The 22326-nt window shown below is 42.9% G+C and overlaps 1 protein-coding gene across 3 annotated transcripts in view; it reads right to left on the bottom strand.

The window, feature by feature from the left end:
• The window catches only part of SLC9A6 (solute carrier family 9 member A6), a 56862-nt gene that overhangs the window by 18401 nt on the left and 16135 nt on the right, over positions 1-22326 (bottom strand). For 2 of the 3 annotated variants that reach the window (XM_039488219.1, XM_039488218.1), the window contains 10 exons: positions 15994-16135; positions 14470-14575; positions 13954-14042; positions 13658-13771; positions 11815-11926; positions 11040-11193; positions 9514-9544; positions 7424-7503; positions 5638-5743; positions 461-4789 (listed from right to left, as the gene is read on the bottom strand). In XM_039488219.1, coding sequence (XP_039344153.1) covers positions 4514-4789; positions 5638-5743; positions 7424-7503; positions 9514-9544; positions 11040-11193; positions 11815-11926; positions 13658-13771; positions 13954-14042; positions 14470-14575; positions 15994-16135 — 1210 coding nt within the window. In that variant the 3' untranslated portion in view covers positions 461-4513. Of the gene's footprint in view, positions 1-460; positions 4790-5637; positions 5744-7423; positions 7504-9513; positions 9545-11039; positions 11194-11814; positions 11927-13657; positions 13772-13953; positions 14043-14469; positions 14576-15993; positions 16136-22326 lie in introns of those variants that run through there. The other variant, XM_039488220.1, reaches the window with a different exon arrangement.

Below are 22326 nucleotides of genomic sequence, written 5' to 3' on the forward strand. Positions count from 1 at the left end.
CTTGTGCTGTCTGTGGTATTCACATACTGCCTCTGATCTTAGGCAAAGATTGTCAACTCTTCCAGGCAAAGATGGTCTTTTTGTTCTGGGTTTGTGCAGCACCTAACACAAAGGAGCCCTGGTCGTGGACCAAGATGCTACTGCAAGAATTACAAGCAATACCACCACCAGCTATTCCCCACCCCGCTTACCTTCCACACTCCAAAGCTGTATTGATGTTGGGACAGTCAAGCTGTGAACATCTTTTAACATTCCAACCTACTGCTCCAAATAAAATAGTTCTAATTGGAAGAAACCACCCGCCATGCAATGTCAGTGATTTACAGCAGTGGCTGATCACTTGTCCATTTATCACATGGCTGTGAAAAATTCTTGCAAATTCTTGCAAAAATGTCATGTCTCTGTCACATTTGTTATAGGTTTTTATTTCCTTGTGAATGAAAGAAACACTACAGACTTATTCAAGAAAAAAAAACAACTTTTTATAGGCCTAGGATCCTTCTTTCACAGTACAACGCAACAGTAAAAGATAAACAGAAAGTGCAATAATGATCATCAACTATCACAAGCCAACTGCACAAACACCACAACTACTGAAGTTAATGCCATTACTGGACAATTCAACAATACTAGAAGAAATCAAAACTTGATCAACAGTGCTTTTTCATGTGCAAAACCCAAGTCAATTCAATTTACAGATGAGAGGATTCCCAAAGGGTGACTTCTCTAAATCTTTATAAAAGCACTGCAAAATTGTGTATCTGGGGCTGTTTTACATATCTGGCAAAAGATCTACAGACCTGAGTGCCAGGGGTGCTAAGCATTCACCACTCCCTTTGAAGTAAGTGGAAATTTGTAGGTTCTCAACACCACTGAAGATCAAGCCCTCTGTATTCTCCACTACAATAGGATAAAGGAAATAGTTTACTGTTAGTTTGAGCTGTTTCTACAGTCACTCCTGAATCTCAGCTTTGATTGATTCACTCATTCTGTATTTATTTTTAAAGCAGTCCTTATATTATGTTTAACACACAATATAATTCCTGACTCCACAAAAATATACACACTAGAATATTTCTCTAAAGTACTTCAATAATCAATTAAAATGTTAATTGACATCAAAAGCCTAGGACTTTAGTAATGTGTTGGCAATTCAAATACTGCAGCTAATGTATTAAAGCTGGAGAGAGAAACACATTAACAACAATTAATAGGAGTTAATTCCAGCCCTGTGATGATACCTGGCATTGCCAGGTGAGTCTTGATTTCTCACAGGATTTTAGGCTATGAGGCAATGCATGCAGGCCCTACCTCCAAACCAAAGGCCTTGTCTAGGGTAGGATTTATGGTGTGACAGTAGCATATTAGCTAACGCCTTCTTACTAACGTGTTTTAAAAGTTGAGCATTGCCTAGTTTTGAACTTGACCAGTTCCAAACATAAAGGCTGCATGCAAACACATTCTAACACCACACCTTTCGTCCTAGGCTAGACAGAACCAGTGAGGCTTTTGCCACTGCTTCCGATAAATACCGGAGGAGGCCCTGGCTGCTAGGGACACTTCAGCACACCCAGTGCAAAGTGGGTGAGGTGATATCTTTGATTGGACCAGCTTCCGTTAGTGAAAAAAAAAAAAGCTTTTGAGCTTACGCAGAGCTCTTCTTGAGACCTGTGTAACCTCAAAAGCTTGTCTCTTTCACCAAGAGAAGTTGGTCCAATCAAAGATATTACCTAACCCACGGTGTGTTTGTGTCTCTCTCATATAAGCTGGGACCAACATAGCTGCAACGACACTGCAAACAATTTTCAGGAATTGTCTCTTAGGAATGTCTATGCAGCATCTGGGAGGGTGCTTCCCAGTGCAGGTATATAGACATATGCTAGCTCATCAAAAATAGCAGCGTGGCCGCAGCAGCACAAACTGGTAGGGATGAAGGGGTCAGACAGAATTGGACGAGGATAGCTAGCTGGAGCCATCACTGCCACACTGCTATTTTAGCGTGTTAGCTTGAGCAGAGGTAGTGCATTTGTCTACCTGCCTTGGGAAGCACCTCGAAGCCACAGTCTAGACGTACTCTTATAGGAATTCTGACTGGGATCGGAGTGATTGGGCATTTCTCCACTGAAACTATTAAGTGGGAAAAGCTGGGGGTCTACAGTTCTCTGACAGCAGTGAATTCTCCCGGGGAGAGATTGGGAAGCAATCTCAAATTGCTTTGAATATCTAGTAACTGAAGAAATCAGATGATGCACTCTTATCAGCGGCATATCTGAACAACAATAGCTGCGTTTTCCACATTCTGTGGTATCAGCATGGATCGTTGTAAATTGAATTCACAGTCACCCAGCATACAGAGGAAAAAACAGGAGGTAGTTATTTAACCTACCTCTTTTAAAAAAGGCAAAATAAAAAAATATTTGATGTATAATGGTGCAGCAGCCAAGAATCAACACGTTAACTTTTTTCTTTCTTTTTCGAACACATGAAGTTAAGATACAGACATAATATAAAATTCACACTGCATGGAACCCCTGCATAGCAGGGAACAAACCGGCTAGCACTAAACAACAAATGGGTATGTTAACAGCTAAAACTGCCATTTACTGGGTGCAATGAAGATTCTTATTTCCTAAAATGTAAATGCAGAATGTACACAGTTCTAGAGGAGTCCTATAGAAAAAACCTGCACATTTTGCTTGAAAAGGAAAACAAAATTTCTTGGGGATATTTTAACAGCAAAATATTAGTTCCACTTCAGTAATTTTAAGGCAATGTTATTTAGACCTGAGAAAACAAAAGAAGGTAATTTTATTTTCTGAACTACAAATATACACTCAGTCAAAGCAACGTCACTAGGAGTTGTGAGTGCTCAGACATCTCTTAGGAGCCGGTGCCGTGCTACCCTGAGGAAGCGCGCTCTTGTTTTAACAGAGTGAGTCAGTGCTAACTCTGAAATCAGCCTAGTGTGTGTATTTGTGACTGTGAAAGGACTGGTTGATTGCGTGGCTAAAAATAAATTAAAATTACACGCGGTTAAGTTCTAGGTTGGAATTTTTTTCTTGGGGAAAGCAAGAAATAAGAGTTCTCAGCTTCTTAAATTTTCACTGCACCTTTAGCCATTCCCATCATTGAAGAATAAATCCTAGTACTCTAATGTGAAATAGCAAATTGTTCTGTGCTCTTCCTTGGAAAAATGTAAAAACATGGAAGCTCACAAACATTTATTATAAACAGTAAGAGACATGAAAATGAATCAGGGAGGAGATTATAGTAACTCCTTAGCATGCAGTGTATCAAACAAAGTGCAACAATTTCAACTAGACAGGAGGACGGACGACTCCCTTTCAGTACCACCTCATTTTCTAAATACCTCTTAAGAAATCTGCATGTATAGTTTCAATCTACAACCTTCACACTTCCAGTTTGGATAGGTGCGACTCCGTGGTATAGCATGGAACAGCAGTAGACTTGTACGTTTCTTTAGTTTCCTCAATGACTAATTAGTAAAAGAGCTTCAATCGCATGAGACATGGCCCCTTCCCAAAATTCAGAACTCAATCACCTGTTAAAAATGTGTTTGTTGTCTTTAGAAAAGCTGTTTAAGACACAGCTGAAATGCAGACTCACCAACTACAAAGCCTGTGCAATAAGCCTGATGCAGCTCGTGTGTGATCAATTCTTTCCCTCGAATACTACTGCAAAACCCAAACTGCGACCCTCTGGGCCCCAATCTGAAAAGTCATACATCATGGTGACCCACCCTGGACCAGAGGAAGGCTGGGAATGGCTTCTGCTGATGCCCCATTATCTAAACAGTGGCTTGAGTCACTTCAGAGCAAAACGCTCCCTTTCCTTCTCAGGAGCAAACCATTCTGAGTCAATGCTGCCTTACAGCTCCTCCTGGCCTGGATAAATGGGGACCCCGGCTCAGACTCAAATACAGCAGTGCAGAGTACGACTGGCTACTAGACCATCAGACCAATCTCTGAGCAGAGATTTTGCCAATATTATAATGTGAGTATCTGACAATCAGAGATATGAGAGACCAAAACAGTCGTCATGTGACTAATAAGCAATTTACATCTTTAGCTGACATCTACCTAACCACTCTAGGTAGGGCAAAGCAAGGCAACATTTCATTTGTCATTCCGGTCTCTGTCAAGCTGAATTCTGAGTGCTAACAACTGAGAAATCAGCCACTTTCCCTACTTAGCTGGGACCTAAGGCCATACATCACACCACTTGAAAAGAAGTCCACCATGTGCAAAGGATTATTATGCTAAAAACTAGTTTCTTTCTACACAGTGCAGTCAGCATGGTTTTCAACTTAAGAAACTGCAGCTTGCTCTTCACAAGCCATCTTGTAGAGAATATTTATATTCTTCTGACACCATATAAATAATATTTATACAGCTTAGACATTCTGAGACATGCATTAGATTTTAGGTAGTACATATTTCTTCGTGATCACATATGCAGATATTATTGTCAATTAAACCGAGCAACGTAAATCTTACGCTGGGCCATGTCTTGCACTATCTACCAAACTCGACGGAGGCTCAGAATCATCCATGGGAAGGACCAGGCGTGTCCCCCGTATTACAAGTTCATGGTCCCCAAATGCCAGCTCCCGATCCAATGCATCTTCAGAACTGTTTCCCACAATCCTCCTCGACGTGCCACTGGAAGTGATAGAATCTGCGTTCACAGTAGAATCCCCATATGTCAAGCTGATGTCTCCATCATTCAAAATAAGGTCGGAATCATCATCCTTCAGCTGCTCTTGATTCTGAATAATAAACAGAGTCAAGAGTTTATTTGCTTATTGGTTTCTTATATATATGGCTAGAATTGGTCCCAAAGTCTGAGAACCACCAACAACAGACGAGAAGCAGTATCCAGTGATGGATTCTCTTTCACATCTCTGACCACAAAGTCGTGCCCTCAAAGACTTCCTCAATCCAAAGACACAGGCATGAGATATTAGCTTAACTGAGTGAGGACAAGAAGGGTTTTCAGGTCAAAGTTTCTTCTGAGCTGTCACTTCTCACTAAACAATTGGTAGGGACAGAGTCCATCATAAGAGGCTATCATGTACGACCGTTCACAAATGACCAGATGCATTATGGGTACTAAGAACTGCTGGTGTCTGGATTCTATAAACAGTTTGACCCTGACTGGCTATTTTCTGGTTTCTAATTCAATCCATCCACTGTGGTAAATGTCATGATCACCACGTGGTATGGAAGACACAACCACCTCCAAGGCCACGGTCACTTTGTGACCAATTATTTTCAGCTGTGAAGGCAAACTGCACAAGGGAGGTACTTCATCTGCCAGAATAAGCATCTGACTTTCCATAAAGCTCCCAGCATCAGCTGTTTCATGGAGCAGGAGTCCCAAGATAGTTCCCAACAGTGATCCATGTGTTGGCAACACAGTGGTGAAGTGAAAAAGCTGATGAATAAATACTTTTACTATATTCTATAACTTTAGATAACAGAGGAAAAACCCCAAAACATTGGACTTAAGGAATCAGTGTCCATCCTCCAGAAAGCAGACAGAAAGATAAATACATCTGATTCACACAACACTGGGGCAGAAAGAGCACATTTGGCAGACTAGTACTAGACTTACTTCATAAGCCTGGGGACTCGTCAGGCATCTGGCAACAGGTCCGCAGCAACTAGGCAGTGTCGTTGTGAGAGGAGGGCCACTGTGCGTCAACAGAGGCTTCAGATAGCTGTGGGGTGTGTTAAGGCAGAGACGGAGCAAAGCTGTATTTATAAATCAAAGCACACAATGCCATGGGGCTGAAATACAAAGCTGAGACAGGACACACAATTTAAACATTTCTGTTGATTAGGGAGCCAAGAAAGAACACAGCACCGAGCAGCCCTGCTGAGAACACAGCATCAAGCAACAGAGGTAAGAAGTCAGTCAAGCCTACGTCAGACCCTTTGCGTAGCTGCTGATTCTGCTATTTGCTGTGCGCATCCCTTCGCACATGCTACGGCTGTTCTTTGGCAAGCGTCTCCGGCAGACTGTCTCAGGGCGAAACGTCACTTCATCTTCTACTTTCTGGGTGTGTTTAAGGGCAAACAGCAAAGGTTTTGGGTGGGATTTTCAAGAGTGCCTAAGGCATTGTCTTCTCTAGGAACGGGGGGGCATCCTTCTCTCGTGTTAGCTACTGTATGGGACTAACAAGAGGTAAAATAGTGAAGCAAAGGCAGTTAGCAGTTCGCACCCTGGGCTCTCCAAGTCTTTACCTCAGCCTCCTAACTCGTGTGCAAACTACGAACCACCCTGTCTTCACTAGGATTTCATCTCGAGCCAGTTACTGCACGGTAGCTAACGTCAGGTAAGAACACATCTTTTTTGCCTAATGACGACGTGCCCTGTGTGACTTAAGGAGCATAAGTTCCAATGACTTTCAGTGGGACTTGAGCTCCTAAGTTACTTTGGAAAATCCCATCATTGGGTTAGCAAAAGTGTTGGAGACTAAAACCATGACCGGATTCCAAATCTAGTTCCGCAGCCACATGCTGGAGCTTGGGCCCAGCTGTTTGCCCCTGCATGAAGCATTCACTTCCTTCCTACATGCTAGTCAGTAGTTTTCCCCCGGACAAAAAGCTGCAGCTGCTATTGGCACAGGCAGCACAGAGACCTGCTAATGCTCAGCAGAACAAGCTCAATGTTGAAACCATTTTGTTTCCGAGAGGCTTATGTCACCTCTTTATTTAAAAAAAGCCTTCTTCCCACTTCCTGCATTAAAGAATACAGAGCATTTTACAAGGACTATGGTGCTTCAGCTAAAACACAGCAACCAGTTCCAAACACAAATTGTGAAGGAAATCTAGATATTTGGGACCATCCAAGGAAACACGAGGAAACACGATTGTAACCCAATGAACAGGGAAACGAGCGTAATGAACATGCCAGAACACAGTCCCAGTTAAACACCGTTTTCTAAAAAGGGCAACACCACCACTTTTCCAGCAGACAGCACCTTTCGTAAGAGCCTGGCAAATCACTTCACTATTAATTCATTGCGATGCATTAGGACAAACAAGACAGGCACAGCGAAAATTCAGAATGTTTTAACAGGACAGGACAGAAAAGGGCTGAGAAGAGCCTCAGAACTTATTACTGGACTCTTGCCACAAGAACCACACACACACGGAACTTAAATAATTCCAAATCGTGATCCTTATTGTGAGCCGAGCCATTCATATAAAACCGTGGGTGGTAAGAGTTGGATAAATTCTCACAGGTGCGGACATTATAAGTACTAAAAAATAACAATGGATCAGTTAACGCTGGCTACTCCACTCCCAGGGGACAAAGCATGCGCTGAGTTAACAGGGTTACTCAGATGGGCCAGATTTTGGATCTTACGTGTCCTTATTTCCATTAAGGATACTTGTGATCAAAGTTGTACCACAGCCTGAACAGCCAGGCACTTTCCGCTTTCGTACTCCTCCTTTCACTTTCCGGGACACCCTGCAACAAGAGTAATAAGTTAAATCATGACTGCACAATGCAATTCTCTTTCTCTAGGAACAGGATCGGCATGAAAACCCATTGTTCTGATTATACGTATAAGTTGAGGAAGAGGGGTTCTCCAACTTTTTCATAGAGAATAATGAATTAAGATGCTAAAACACACACACATTCTTTTGGCAATCGTGTAACATCCTTATGATGCCTTCAGCAATTGCTTACATGGCAATTAATACTTGTGAGGTATTTCATCTGAAGCGTCTTTTAACAGAGTTTAGCAAGCAGAAATAAGAAGGTGCAGCCTGTACCATGTGACCAGCCAAACAATCTCTGCATTAGACGTGTTAGTACTGCTCAACCTCAGAAACCACTTCCTTCTACCACCTTTCCAGTGCAAACCCTCACTCCTGCGACAATTTGAAGTGGAATTACACATCGTGCCCAAGAGAAGTGGAGCAGGAGGAGGGATAGCTCAGTGGTTTGAGCATTGGCCCACTAAACCCAGGGTTGTCAGTTCAATCCTCAAGGGAGCTATTTAAGGGTTTGGGGCAAAAATCTGTCTGGGGATTGGCCCTGCTTTGAGCAGGGGATTGGACTAGATGACCTCCTGAGGTCCCTTCCAACTCTGATATTCTATGACTTCCTTGTCTAATGTTATTTGTCCCTATAACAGAGCCAATTTGTTGGGGCAGAGGCCATGTTTTTTAATGCCCACCAGTGCAATGTGCTGCTTTTGAAAAATCAAGAAGCTGAACACAGAAAACATCTGATCCGTTACAGTGTTTGTTACTCAAATGACATTATTTCTTAAAGAAGAGATTTTATATGCAGATGCAGCAGAGTCCTGTGGCACCTTATAGACTAACAGACGTATTGGAGCATGAGCTTTCGTGGTTGATGCATCCGACAAAGTGGGTATTCACCCACGAAAGCTCATGCTCCAATACGTCTGTTAGTCTATAAGGTGCCACAGGACTCTTTGCTGCTTTTACAGATCCAGACTAACACGGCTACCCCTCTGATATATGCAGATGCTTCACATGGCTTCACTGTTTTTGCCATTTGAACAAGAATATTTTCTTCAATCAAATATTTCATAGAAGTTTGGCTTGCAGACTGATGGGTCTGGGCTCCTCCTAACAGTATCTTAGTAATCACAGAGAACAGAATACCCCACACACAGGTGTCATTATGCATGGGACCCTCGCAAGCAGAACCCTAGTGATTTCAGTGAGAACTCCAAATACAGAGCAGCTCAGGCACTAACGGTGCAGGTTGCCAAGGAGAATGGTTGCATGCTATTTTATCAGAGCACATTTTATTAATTCTGGTGGGGCACTGCATGAGTCTTCATCTTAGAGCTAAGTATTTTCTGTTTTACAAAATAAACAAATGCAGTAAGGCAACAGCGGTGTGAACAACCAGTAGTGTGTGACAACCCGAGGGTTAAGAATAGCGCGGCAGATACAGAAAAGACGATATCATCAAAGGAAACTGCTGTAAAGTATTACATATTGGAATAAAGAAGAGGAAGGGTTTAAGTATTATTAAAGATCAAACACCTCAGTAGCAGGAAAATTAGGGTTCTGGTCTTAAAACCCAGTCACACTCCAACTTTAGGGCATTCTGCATATAGCATGTCTTGAAATTCAAAATCAAATGGGTAAAGGTTTTTTGGCTCCTATGCTTATGTTTAGAAAAGGTTTTACAGCAAGGGAGAGAGGGACTGTACCAGGGAATAGATGGAAGTGACAATATACAGAGTATTGTGATGCTTTTCCCACTACCTTCTTTCAGGTTTAGTTATCTTAGACGTGTCCCTTCTTTCATATTTTCACATAATGGCACTAAAAGCCTCCACCTACCCCAGGGCTGGCATGGAAGAGAGAAAGAGCACTCGGATGTATGTGTAAACCACTCACGTGGTTCTATGTAACCTTCTGCCATCAGACATGTGTGCAAGTCCCTAGATAAAGGTTCATGTGGAAGCAGTTAAGGAACAATATTTACCAAGTGTTCTTGATCCGAATCCACACCCACCCTGCGGAGGAGAACACAAGGAAATGGTTAGCGCGAACACAAACAATCCCACAGACATGCGTGACAGTCTTTAGAGGAGCTCTCTTTTAGGTCTGGAATCATAGCAGGCTAAATACATTCATCAGCTTTTCCTATCAGAGGGGTAGGGTCAGATTTGGCTCCAGTCATACGGGAGAGACTGCCCATAATGGACAAACGTTGATACGCAGCACAAGCCTATCGCAGAATTTCCAGTTTCCACACTCTGTTCAGCCACGCCCCCAGGCCTGGATTAGCACCCATCATGGCAGCTCAAGGCTGACGTCCCACTGACGACTATATAGGTGTGCCATGTGTTTAAATGTTTTCCTGAACTGGCACCAGAGCTGTGTGAGGAAACCGGTCTGATGTGCCTGTACTGAGCACGGTTCCAGAGCGTGCTAATGCACCTCACTCGCAATATTCAAAATCCAGCCCTCTCTCCCCACAAGTGTGCTAACAGCGCTGCATAAGTACAAGTAAATGCATTCAGAGGCCACGGTGACAAGACACATCTGGACTGGCCTTAGTTGTGGGCAGGGTTTACGAAAATGAACCTGTGCACTGATGCCCAAAGGTAACCACCATCAGGAACACCTTATTTCAGAACCCAAGTTACCTATTGCTTCCACTCTGCTGCTGACCATTTGCCAGTTACCACAGTACAGTATGTATCTACAGCGACACCCAGTGGTGAAGAGGATTCATTTCACTTGTATAACAAAGCAGTCTTCCATATAAACATAAAAGAACATGCAAAAATTGAACTGCTTTGGTTTTGCCTGGAAGTGAAAAAACAGGATTCCAGGCTTTATTCAGTCTTTTGTATTCTCATTTGAAAGGGCTGGAACATTTTCAGACTCTCTGTAAAATTAATGGCAGTTCTCCCAAGGTTGGCTCCTCTGCACACCCATGCCTTTTGGTTTGGTGGCTCTGCTGGGAGGCACCCAGCGCGTATATTCAAAGCACCCAAACATTTCTGGTGTCATCGCTTGATGCAGAAACCATCGGACACAAAGAGGGGGTGTGCGCATATACAGGGCATCACATAAGGAAGCATCTATCCTCCTTAAAATCCTCAATTCTGCATGTTTGGGAGAACAGTGGTAGAGGGGAAAAAAAGGAAATGAGTTTCTTTGATCAATCCATCATCCACACCTGTGAAAAACTCTTCAGGGCTGTAGGACCCCAATGCTTAAGTAGCACTTACTGCTGAGTCTCAGACAGTTTAAAGTACACAGCTGAAGGTGGCTGCGTCCATGGAAACAGATGTCAGATTGCCATAAGGGGATAAGGGGATTGGAAATGACTGTTTCAGTTTTAAGGCCCAATCGTGAGATTCCAGAGTGGGGAAATCAGAGACTTGCACCTTGGGAGGAACCAAATAATACTGAGTCCTGCTATACTACTGCACCGGATTCCAGGGGGATCACTGCATTCTAGAAAAAGAGAGAATGGAGGACAAAGGTCTCACTCACCTGATATGCAAGCAAGATAACATGGCTGTAGTGCCACCGCCAAAAACCCAGACGGTGAAAAACACAATGAGGAGTGTTGTGCTGAACATCATCTGTCTAGCATAGGTGGCAGTGTCTCGAATGGCCAAGGCAAAAGCCATGGCACCTCGCAATCCTGAGAGGAAAGGCAAAGTGGTGAACTCCAGTAGCCTCATGAAATCTGCAGCCCATGCTGGTTCCCACTGTCCATCTCCAGGTTTCTACAAGCTCCAAACAGGGGTTTATTTAATCTAAGATGCATACCCTTGGCATCCTACAATCCTCTCCCAGACTAACCGCACCCATTCTGCTTGCCAGGTTACTCGTGGCTGCAATCAAGTTCTCATCATCCCTTACATTTCCAGAGCACCTGCCACTGGAGGATCTCCAAGTGCCCCGATGAGCTGAGTGAAGCTGGCAATACAATCCCCATTTTAAAGATGAGGAAAACAAGCAGTGAGAGGTCAAGCGTTTTGCCCGAGGTCACAGCTGGTCCATGGCAGAGCTGAGAATGTATCCTGATCCCTTAAACACTACACCATTTTGTATGTCACAGAGAAGAACTGTACTCAAAACTGATACTTTTATATTAACTAGCTAGGATGTGGATATCTGACGTGCGGCCCCGGTTTCACACGTAGCCCAGCTGAGTTTAAAGTTGGAAGAAGAATGTTTCAGGCTGTTGACACGGGGTGATTACTCGTGCATTCATGAGAGGGAGCGGCAGGGAAGAGACACAGGGACTGGGGTAACGTACCGGCAAACATCATCATGTGCTGGAGATTTGTTCCAATCTTGTTTCTTCTCCCCAAATTAAGTAAAAAGGACAGGGGATAAATATTAGCAGCTCTTCCCAGGAAGATGGCAAGCTACATTCGTACACACATTAAGGACATTTTTTCTTCAGTTCTTTTCCCACTATACCCTACATCTGCATTCAAAGTCAATTTCTATTGTACACCAGGATTCTTAAAAACTTGAAAAAAGTGTCCCATCCATTGCAATTAATGGACAGTAACCCAGCTTCAGGTGCTCCGATATCCCGGTGAGGGGAAAACTACAATCTTATCTAAGCAGAATCCAGGACTGCAGTTCAAGATAATCATAAAGAGACAAGTATAAACAAAAGAAACAAGACAAAGAATACAGTGCAAATTACATAGCAGGGAAGAGGGGGGAAAAAAATCACTAGTTCTCCATTTCATACGCTCCCCTCCAACTCTTGTTCAACCTCAAAAACTATTAGCTGCATGTGTGTCAACTAGCAACAGTTACAGCAACTTTATTATCCTCAGGGACCTTTCTGGAGTTCAAGGTATCCCGACTACGTCCATCCTTCTGCTCAAGTCACTCTCCCAGGGGTACCATATTTCCAAACTTTGCTGGCGTTTGAAGGACACATGCTCTAAGGAAGGGCCAGTCCCTACAGATTATCCTGTGAAATGAAAGCTGTAAGAGTCCAGCCAGCAGGGAATAGTATCTCACAGTTTTCACAGCCTTGGAGATCCAACCCCTTCACATTTTTGCCTTTCCCTTTTAAACTGTACCTTTTAATACTGACGCCCCCCACGGAAGCCAGGTTCCAGTTCTGCCTACAAGAACATGCAAAAATCCTTCCCGCTTTTATTTTCTTTCCCGAATGTCATGAATTGCATGAGACACATCATCATACTGCTCATGAACATCCCCATTCCCTAAGCCAGTTTCCACTGCAGAGGCACAATATATTACTCTTGTCTATTTCTCCAGGCAGGACTTCTTTGCTCTCCATCCCCTTGGCCATTGGCACAGCCTTGCAAAAAATCACGACTATTTACCACACCCGCCACAATATCTCTTGTCCAAAAAAAGCTCATGATATTTTACTCATCCATCAAAAACAAGTGACTCAACCCAGGCAAACGGGAGAAGACAATTTTACAAGGCTGTGCTGGTTTCCCTACAATCCCAAACTGAACTCCTCACAACCCTCACTCTTTGTTCTGAGACACCCAGATTCCCTTTTGTTTGTCTGAGGACAAGCCCCCGGTCTGCATTAGCACAAACCCCTGCAGAACAGCAAAGCCTTTAGTGCATTACTTGTAGGCACCAGCTCACGCTTTCATGCTGCTGATCTGAGAGGAATTTTTCAGATATTAGCCAAGCTTAACAGTCAATCCTGATCAACAGTGAAAGTCGGATGTAAATGGCTTTTTCTACCAGGAAGCGTTCCATCTTGCAAAACCACTACAGTTTTATTTAGTACCACAGGAACACATGATAACCCTTAGTTCCTCAGCAGCACATTTACAATTCAATGCAGAGTTTCAGGCTGAGGTGGTTACAATATCCACTGACATGGACTAAAGTAACAGACATAAAAACTTGGCAAAAGCAGAGACTGACGTCTTTAAAAATCATCAACCGAGACAAAACTGCATGAGGGCTTGTCTATACGGACAGGTAGTGTGCAGTAAGCTGGGGTGTGCATCTACAGCACACTCACCTGCTACGCACTAACTGGCTGTGTGAGCCATGTTACCGTGCACCAAATGCTCCCTACTGCATCCTGCCCTACTCCTGCCTGAAACACCACTAAATTGGGTTGCTCCAAAGGATACAAAGGCTCCCACTATAAAAGTAGGGTTGAAGTCGTGATTCTGGAAGGTGAACAATGTGAGTCCCATGTAGGAGAAGATGAAATTTTCTGCCAAGAAATTCAGAAGCTCAAACAGCTAAAGAAAAAATAAATGTAGTTAGTTATCTTGCAATAAGACAAAGGTGCTCTCCTGCCTGTAAAATACATCCATAAAAGTGATTTTTAATGAAAGCCAGGCACATTCAGAAAACCCAATTGGTTCCTGCAAAGGAGAGAGAAAAGTGAATTTGATATTCACAGAGGTTGAACAGTTCTTACCTGTTTAGTTCTATGCTGTGACTCTGTAGACAAGTTGTTATAGGTATAATGGGCCTGGGTGATTCCACAGAACAATACTGCTACCACACCTGGGGATCAGAACGCCACAGTCAAACTTTTGTACGTAAAATGGGAAACAAGAGCTACTTATTTATATTTTACTGATTTTTATGCAACACGAACATATTGAAATAATTATAACTTTTGCACTCCTTTCTTCTGGTCTTCTCTCCCAAGAGACTCATGACATTTACACAATTTAAATTTGGCGGCCGGGGGGGGGGGGAGGGGGGAAGGGAGGGAAGAACCCACTAGATTTTTTTCCCTCTAGGCCACATAAGTTTTGTGCTGTACTGTAAGTTACTTGATGCCGAGTGAGATTATTGGCTGCAATAAATACATTGGAGCATAAGGAAGCCATTTAGTAGTTCAACACACATGTGCTAATGTGTCTCTCAGCTATACAAATCCCTAACTCTCCTACCCATTCGCAGCAGCTAACACGCTGTATCTTACCTGTAAAACCACATGCTTCAGCCAGCAAGAATGTGCTCCAAGACATCAAGAAAAACAAACCAGTTTCCAGCAAGGGGAACTCACGGAGTTTGGTGAACTTGGTGACGTTGCAGACTGTTAAGGACAATATATTAACACAGCAGATTGTAGCTACATTACATACAACAAATGAACAGGAAGACTCACTCTATAACTTATTTTCTGAGTATCAGACACTTATATTCTGATAGAGCCCAAACCTATCAGGACAAACTTCCAAACAGCAAGGTGAGAGGCAGAGAGAGCCCATACTAACAGCAGGGCAGTGGCAGAGTAAAGACATGGTGATAAGCCCATATATTTTTTTTTTTTACACTGAGTTAGGGTGGGAGTATATTCATTGACTTTAATAACTGTTGGATCAGTCCTATGGCAATTAACTTCACATAATCCAAGAACTGAGATGTAATGTAAACTTTTGATTTAAAGAATTACAGAAAACTTTCTTGATGACTTACTGTCCCCAGCTTGGTAATATACGTGGGCATTTATATTTCAGGTGTACCTAAAATCACTACAGAAGTATTGATCTTCCCTTTAAAATGTTGATTGTGCCAGGTACAGTAGTAACTCCTCGATTAATGCTGTAGTTCTGTTCCTGAAAAATGCAACTTTAAGCAAAACGATAAGTGATTCCAATTTCCCCATAAGAATTAATGGGAATGGGGGGGAGGAGGGGTTAGGTTCCAGGGAAATGTTTTTCACCAGACAAAAGACTATATATATGTACAGTACATGTACAGTATTGCACAACTGATTATTTTTAGTCTAAAGGGACAAATGTTATTTTGAGTGCTGAAGTATTGTGTATGCAGAGAAATCAGAACAAGCAAAATTAAGCATGCTTTTCTGTCAAAGTGAATTTTAGGGGAGCTGATGGGGGGCTGCCGATCCACCCTGGTTCCAACCCCCACCAGCTAGCTCCAATGGGCTGCTCTTCCTGCAAGCAGTGGACAAAGCAGGCGGCTGCCAAACAACGTTATAAGAGAGCATTGGGCAACTTTAAACAAGCGTGTTCCCTAACTGATCAGCAACGTAACAATGTTAACCAGGACGACTTTAAGTGAGGAGTTATTGTATATATATCAGGCCAGATCCTGCTTGCCTGACTCACGCAAGAAATCACACTGAATTTAACTCCCAATATACCTTTTGTAGAGCTCTATAACAAGTGCAGGACTTAGATAAACTAAGCTGCAACTTCTGAACAATGGGTAGTATCTGCAATCTCCTTCAAATAAAATGAAGTGGTCTATATTAACAGTCTCGATGACATAATGTTTGTGATGTAGAAAGAAACTGTACACTGTAAGGAAACCAGACCATGTTCTGTACAATGGGTAACAATACACGGCTTCCCTCTAATCACACAACTTTAGTAGCTTTCATTAAACTAGAACAGAAAATCATAAAATGCTTATGATTCTCTGAAACACATTCTAATAGCACAGAATACACTTTCTGAAATACCAGTGAAAAGGATATTAAAGCAGTGACTACTCCAGTAGCAGCTCCCATTGCAAAAGAGCCACTGAATATCCCAAGGAAGATGCCAATGGACTTAAACATTGCTGTGACATCAAACGTGTGGCTGTTGTCGCCCGCCGGCTGGTATGCTACGATTGAACTGGAAGAAATGAACACTCCTTAGTTTGGAAGGAAAGAAAAGGTGTGTGGAGCTGCATGTTAATCTAGTGGCTGTTGCATGAAAGGCAAAGAGAGGACTTCAAGTAGCGTGCTGAAGCCACGCTGCGACTGCACCTGACTTCTCAGCACATCGCACCAGCTCGAGGAATCAAATCAAGCTCTCACTGTACTTTTGGACCCACCTATACTATTGGGTTTTGAGGAGGTTTATTCTACTGTTTGTCCCCGCAGGTAGCCAGGAGGCAGGAGCCATTCCATGACGATACTGACCCCTCACCAGCCATCCATGCTTTTGCCATTTCCATGCCGCTCTGCTAAAATATGCTCTACCTGGGGCTACCCTCAAAGCCCATGTTGGCACTTCAGCAGAGTCCAGAATGGAGCAGCCCGCCTGTTTCCCAGAGTGGGCAGTGAGAGCATATTACACCTGTGCTCTGTGAACTATGCTGGTTCAAACGATAGTGCCCTGTGTGACTCCCCTTCGCTTGGACTCTAGCTCCCTAAGGAGCAGCCTGATGCCTGGGAGCAGCCACGGCACATTTACCAGCAAGTCCAGATGCTCTCACTGGCCGTGAGAAGTTTCCTGGGAGGCTTCCCAACTGTGAACTTGCTCCTCCTGATGATACGCAACACCCTACATTTAGTGACCCTCCTATCCTGGCGCAAGTCCTTCTCGGACACTAAGCTGTGCACAATTGCTGGATCGGTATGATTTTCCCTTTACAATTACACTTTGAGCCCTATCAGTCAGCCAGCTTTTAATCCATTAATGGGTGATATGCTGATATGTTCTAGTTCCTGAATCAAAATGTTTTGCAGTCCCAAGTCAAATGCCATGCAGAAGTCTAAGTATAATACGTCAACACTATTACCTTTAGCAATCAAACTTACACTCCCATCGAAAAAAGATAAAACCCATAAACCTATGTAGACTGGCATTCAATATTCCCCTCCCTTTTAATTCTTGATTAATCAAGTCTCATAGCCGCCATTCCATTATTTTGCCTGGGATCGATATCAGGCTGACTGGCCTGTAATTACCCAGGTCAGCCTGTTTACCCTTTTAAAATATTGGCACAACATTAGCTGTCTTCTACTCCTTTGGAACTTCCCCAGTGCTCCAAGACTGATTGAAAATGAGTATTAATGGTCTGAGAGCTTCCTCGTCGGCTCTTTCAAAACACTTGGATGCAAGGTATGCAGACTGGATGATTTTAAAATATCTAACTTCAGTGGCTGCTGCTCCTGAGTTACTGTTGGAATGGAAAGTATTTCATCAACATCACACGATAGGAATATATCACCTGGCTTTTTCCCAAATATAGAATATATATTTTTTCCTGCATTATGCTGACAATTTTACCGTTTCCATCTAGTAATGAACCAATATTATTAATAGGATTCTCTTCCCTCCTAATATACTTAAACTTCTTATTGCCCTTAATTCTTCTGGCCATACATTTCACATTGTGTCCTCTTGCTTCCCTTATTAATTTTCTACAATTCCTAGTTTCTAATTTGTATTCACTAAATCAACTTCCCCTTTTTTTCATATATATTTATAGCTGCTTTCACTTCCCCTCTAAGCCAGGCTGATTTTTTAACCAGCATAGCTTTCTGTCTCACTTGTGGCATCTAGTAAAATATTCTTAAATAGTTCCCAATTATCATTCACATTTTTCTGCTTAAATTCTCTCTCCAAGCTGATCTGGCTCAAATTATTTTCAGCTTTGTGGATTTGACCCTTTATAGCACCATATATTACTGGTTTGGATGTTATTCTATTTAAACACAACAAACGTAATCAAGTCATGGCCACTTGCACCTAAACAACCACTAATTTCAGTTCTGTGATCAACTCCTCATTATCAGTCAAGATTAGGTTCGATACAGAGTTAGATCTACTCTAGTATAATGGGGGCTCTGCCATGGCCACAAGCTGAGCTGGGAGCCTTTACAAACGTCTTCACAACTTTTCTAGATTTTTTATTCTGTTGTCTGATTCTGTGTCTCACTTTCCCTCCCCCAGCATCTAGAGAACTGAAAGGGCTTGTTCCACCTTGTTAGCTACCCAGTCCCCTACTGGCACCAAACCCTCTCAGCTCCATATCCTCCCCAAAACAGCAGCCTGGCCAGCAATGGGAAGTGGTGATGACAAAGAAGAGGGTAAAATGAAAAGGGAGGAAATCCACCCCCCTCTTCCCAGCACAACCCAGCAGTACACCACCATCCTTTGTCTATGGTGCCTGTCTAAGGACCATAATGCAAAACTTCTGGACTACAGCACAACACAGCCAGACTCTAGGGATGTGGAGTCATGGAAGACCAGCACCCTCAAAGGGGCTCAAACCCCATTACCCCACTCCTTCCCAAGCCCTCACTGTCACTGGGTTGAAGAAACAACTCCTTAGAACACCACCCACTAGGATATATCCTAGGCACCTAAAGCCAAATTCTTGATCAATAATATCATTCAACTGAGTAGGAAAAAATAACCTGAAGCTCCTTCTGCCAAATGCAAAGTCAGCACCATCCCTGATCTCCTTTTGGATGAAACACCTGGCTTTGCTTACATCACTGGGACATGGTTCAATGCACCCTCTGATCCTACCCTGGCACAGCTAATCCCCAGAGGATACTCTGTATGTCGCAAGCCAAGACAGATTCCAGAATGAACCCCTGGGTCCCATCACCCATGCCAAAGCTCAAGAAGCCCTGAAAAATATTAGAGCCACAACTGTGAAAGATCCACGCTCCTCCTGGCTGGTAAAAGTGAATGGGCACAGTCAATGCCTCCTTCAGAAGCACACCAACCAAACTCCTTGAAAAATTCAATAGTTCACCAGTCCTCAAGTAGCCAATGCGTGATCCTGAAGATCTCCCTAACTACCGTCACATCTGACACCTCTCATTCCTGGGCATAATCACTGAGAAAGTAGAAACCACTAAACTCCAACAATGTGTGACATCAGCCAACATCCTGGACCCCTCACAATAAGGGTTTGCACCAGGACACAGCTCTAGTGGCATTAAAAGATGATTTCCTCACAGTTGTTAACACAGGTAAGATTTCCAGACTCACACTGACAGCCTTCACTGCAGCCTTTGACACAGTGGTCAATAAGGTACTGCTAACACTCCTACATGACACATGGCCCAGAGCAACTGTATCTCTAATTGTTGCTCTTTTCCAGTGCTCAGAGAGTGATGATGGTAACTGCTTCTCCTCTCTAAAGGCCCTCACCTGCCAGGATCCATCCTGTCTTCAACATCTCCATGAGACCTCTGGGAGAGAGAGTGGGATGCCATGGGCTTAGCTACCAACAGTAAGCCTCTCTCTTTGAGCAAGCCTTTCCACCATAAGCAACAATTCAATCACAACTTTTATTCCTAAAGCCTTCCCAACCCCACCCCACCAGACTCCAAAACCTGCCCCATAAAGGGAGAAGTGCCAGAGACTCCATGACGCCCAACAGGGACTTCACTATTCATTTTCTATGGAAGGTGCTCAGATACCACGGTGACAAACAGCTTCAGTCTTTAGCAACAAGTATAACAACAGAGGCTTTGGCAATCTCAATGCCCCACGTAGCTTCTTTCCACATTAAAACTTTAGTTAAACTGCAGTTTGTGGTTTTCTCCTAACCCACCATTTCAACAGATTCACATTATTACTAGATTGAATTTTAACGGTAAACTATCCAATTTAAGGCTTTTTAAATGCATGCTGCAGCACCCTATTCTAATGTTAATCTTTCCTTAGTTCTTTCCTAAGCAACAGCAGCAAAATACTTAAATGTTTAAAAAACCCAACAACTATGCATGCAGTTTTCCCCTTTTTATAGTAGGAAAGTGAGAGCAGAATAGAATTTGCATTTACAAAGCACCTTTCGTGACTGAAATAGAAGTAGGTAATGCAAATGCACCACAACACAGCTAACTATTCAATTCATTCCCCTCCTTTCAACCCTGAGGGGAGATTGGAAATGGTTAAACTTAAAATTTAGGTTGACTGATTAGCTACATTACTCAGGGGTCTGGAAAATTCACACTCCTGAGTGACAAAGTTAAGCCAACCAAACCCCCAGTGTAGAAGCTGCTAAGTAGACTAAAGCAGTTCTTCTCAAAGTGGTGGTCCGCGGACCGTCGGCTGCTGGTCCGCAGCGAGTTTCCTCATAAGAGCGTTGAATAGGATAATAATATGGCACCGGTCTCTGGCACACTGGGAAAAAAAATTGCCGGTCCCCCACATCAGATAGCTTGAGAAGCACTGGACTAAAGAATTCTTCCATCAATGTATAGCTACTGCCTCTCAGAGAGCTGGATTAATTACAGCAATGGGAAAACCCCTTCCATCACTGTAGGACGCATCCACAGTATGCTACAACAACACAACTGCAGCACTGTAGCTGTGCCACTGTAGCGCTTGTAGGACAGACAAACCCTGAGAGGGGGAAAAGCTGTCCTGGAGATGCTGGGGCAGGCAGGATCTAAGCCTACGTGCAATTCCAGAATTTTACCTAAGCAGTCTCCAAAGTCTTGCCTTTTTCTGTTAAATATTCAAAAACTACCCCAGTAAAAGGGAGACAACAAATCAGAGCTTTGGACTCCTAGCACAGTAATTATCTCCAACTGCAAGCTAGACTGAGCTGACTCTCCTGTTGCACTTAAAAATTAGTTCTTTTTTTGTGTGTGTGTGTCAAGGAACAGATTTCTGTAGCTAACTTACTAAAGATAGGTAAGCCTGGTCAGTATGCTCTGAGCAACTGGTATGCATCAAATCCACATAAAGAGAAATCCTTGTAGATTATACATTTAGGTCTTCAGTGTAATCAACTAGTTACAGTAATGCACTCTATACTCACAAACCTAGGGTATATTTTAAACAGTGTGTTTCTGTCTGTGAGGCCTGGTTACAGGACCATTGCTAAGGGGATGTGTATTAGGTCACTTAAAACACTTCTACCTTTGTCACTCCGCCCCATTTCGAGGGGAGGGCTACCTACAAATTTGCACCAAAATAACTCAATGGATTGTAGCTCACGCCATTTTTATGCTGGTACAAGGTGTCCAAGTGAATGTTCTGACTTCTGAAGGAGAGTGTTTTATTTCGATTTAATTTAATCAGAAGAGGATGCTCATAATCTGAAATATGAGCCTCCACATACAGACCTTGCACCAACGCAACAAAAGGGATGAATTGCAATATTTTTTTTTTATTTAGGTTCACACAGGCAAGTGGGTGTGTAGACCAGCCCTGAATTTCATCATTGTGATGTGCAACATATTCACCTCCTCTCACCCAGAACCTTGCCACACAACCTTCATGTTCAGATTTATGCTGGGACACATCTTAAATATGGCTGGATCACGCAACACTTACATACTCTGGTGATGGACCCAATATAAAAACAAAGATTAATACAGATAGTCGAAGAGACATCAGTAGGCTATTCAATTTAGTAATGAGGTGAAGGACTGGTCCACACATTGTAATTAAAATATGGACAATTATCAGTCTGGGTTCTCAAATATTTCAGAAGATCTAAATTATTTTCTGCATTCATCTTAACCAAAAATGAATCTGCGATGATCACAAATACTATATATTTCAAAACAACTTTCATGACAACAAATACAATGAATATGCAGGAAAAATATGTTACAGCTGCAAAAAAGTTTGAAAGAATCATAGAATATCATAGAATATCAGGGTTGGAAGGGACCTCAGGAGATCTAGTCCAACCCCCTGCTCAAAGCAGGACCAATCCCCAGACAGATTTTTACCTCAGTTCCCTAAATGGCCCCCTCAAAGACTGAACTCACCACCCTGGGTTTAGCAGTCAATGCTCAAACCACCGAGCTATCCCTCCCCCCAAGCATCCACTTGATTTAGGGAGACACTGAATTTCTGGCACTGGTGCTCTCAGTCCAGATATTAACTACAGTTGCAACAACTGTCTTCTTCTCAATGCAATGGCAGGTGGAAGGTGAAAAGAAGCAGCTGCTTTCCCAAGTATTTCCACTAGAGGAAAAGCAAGTGTGTGTGGGTGGAGAATTATTTGAGAGTGATCTCACCCGTGAGTAGCATTAGCAGGATGCCACAGCAAAAGAGCAGACGTGTTGTTCCTTTTTCACATTACAGATGGGTGGTAAGATTCCCTATTGACT

This window comes from Mauremys reevesii, linkage group 9 (genome assembly GCF_016161935.1).
Source record: "Mauremys reevesii isolate NIE-2019 linkage group 9, ASM1616193v1, whole genome shotgun sequence".
Taxonomy (NCBI): domain Eukaryota; kingdom Metazoa; phylum Chordata; order Testudines; family Geoemydidae; genus Mauremys; species Mauremys reevesii.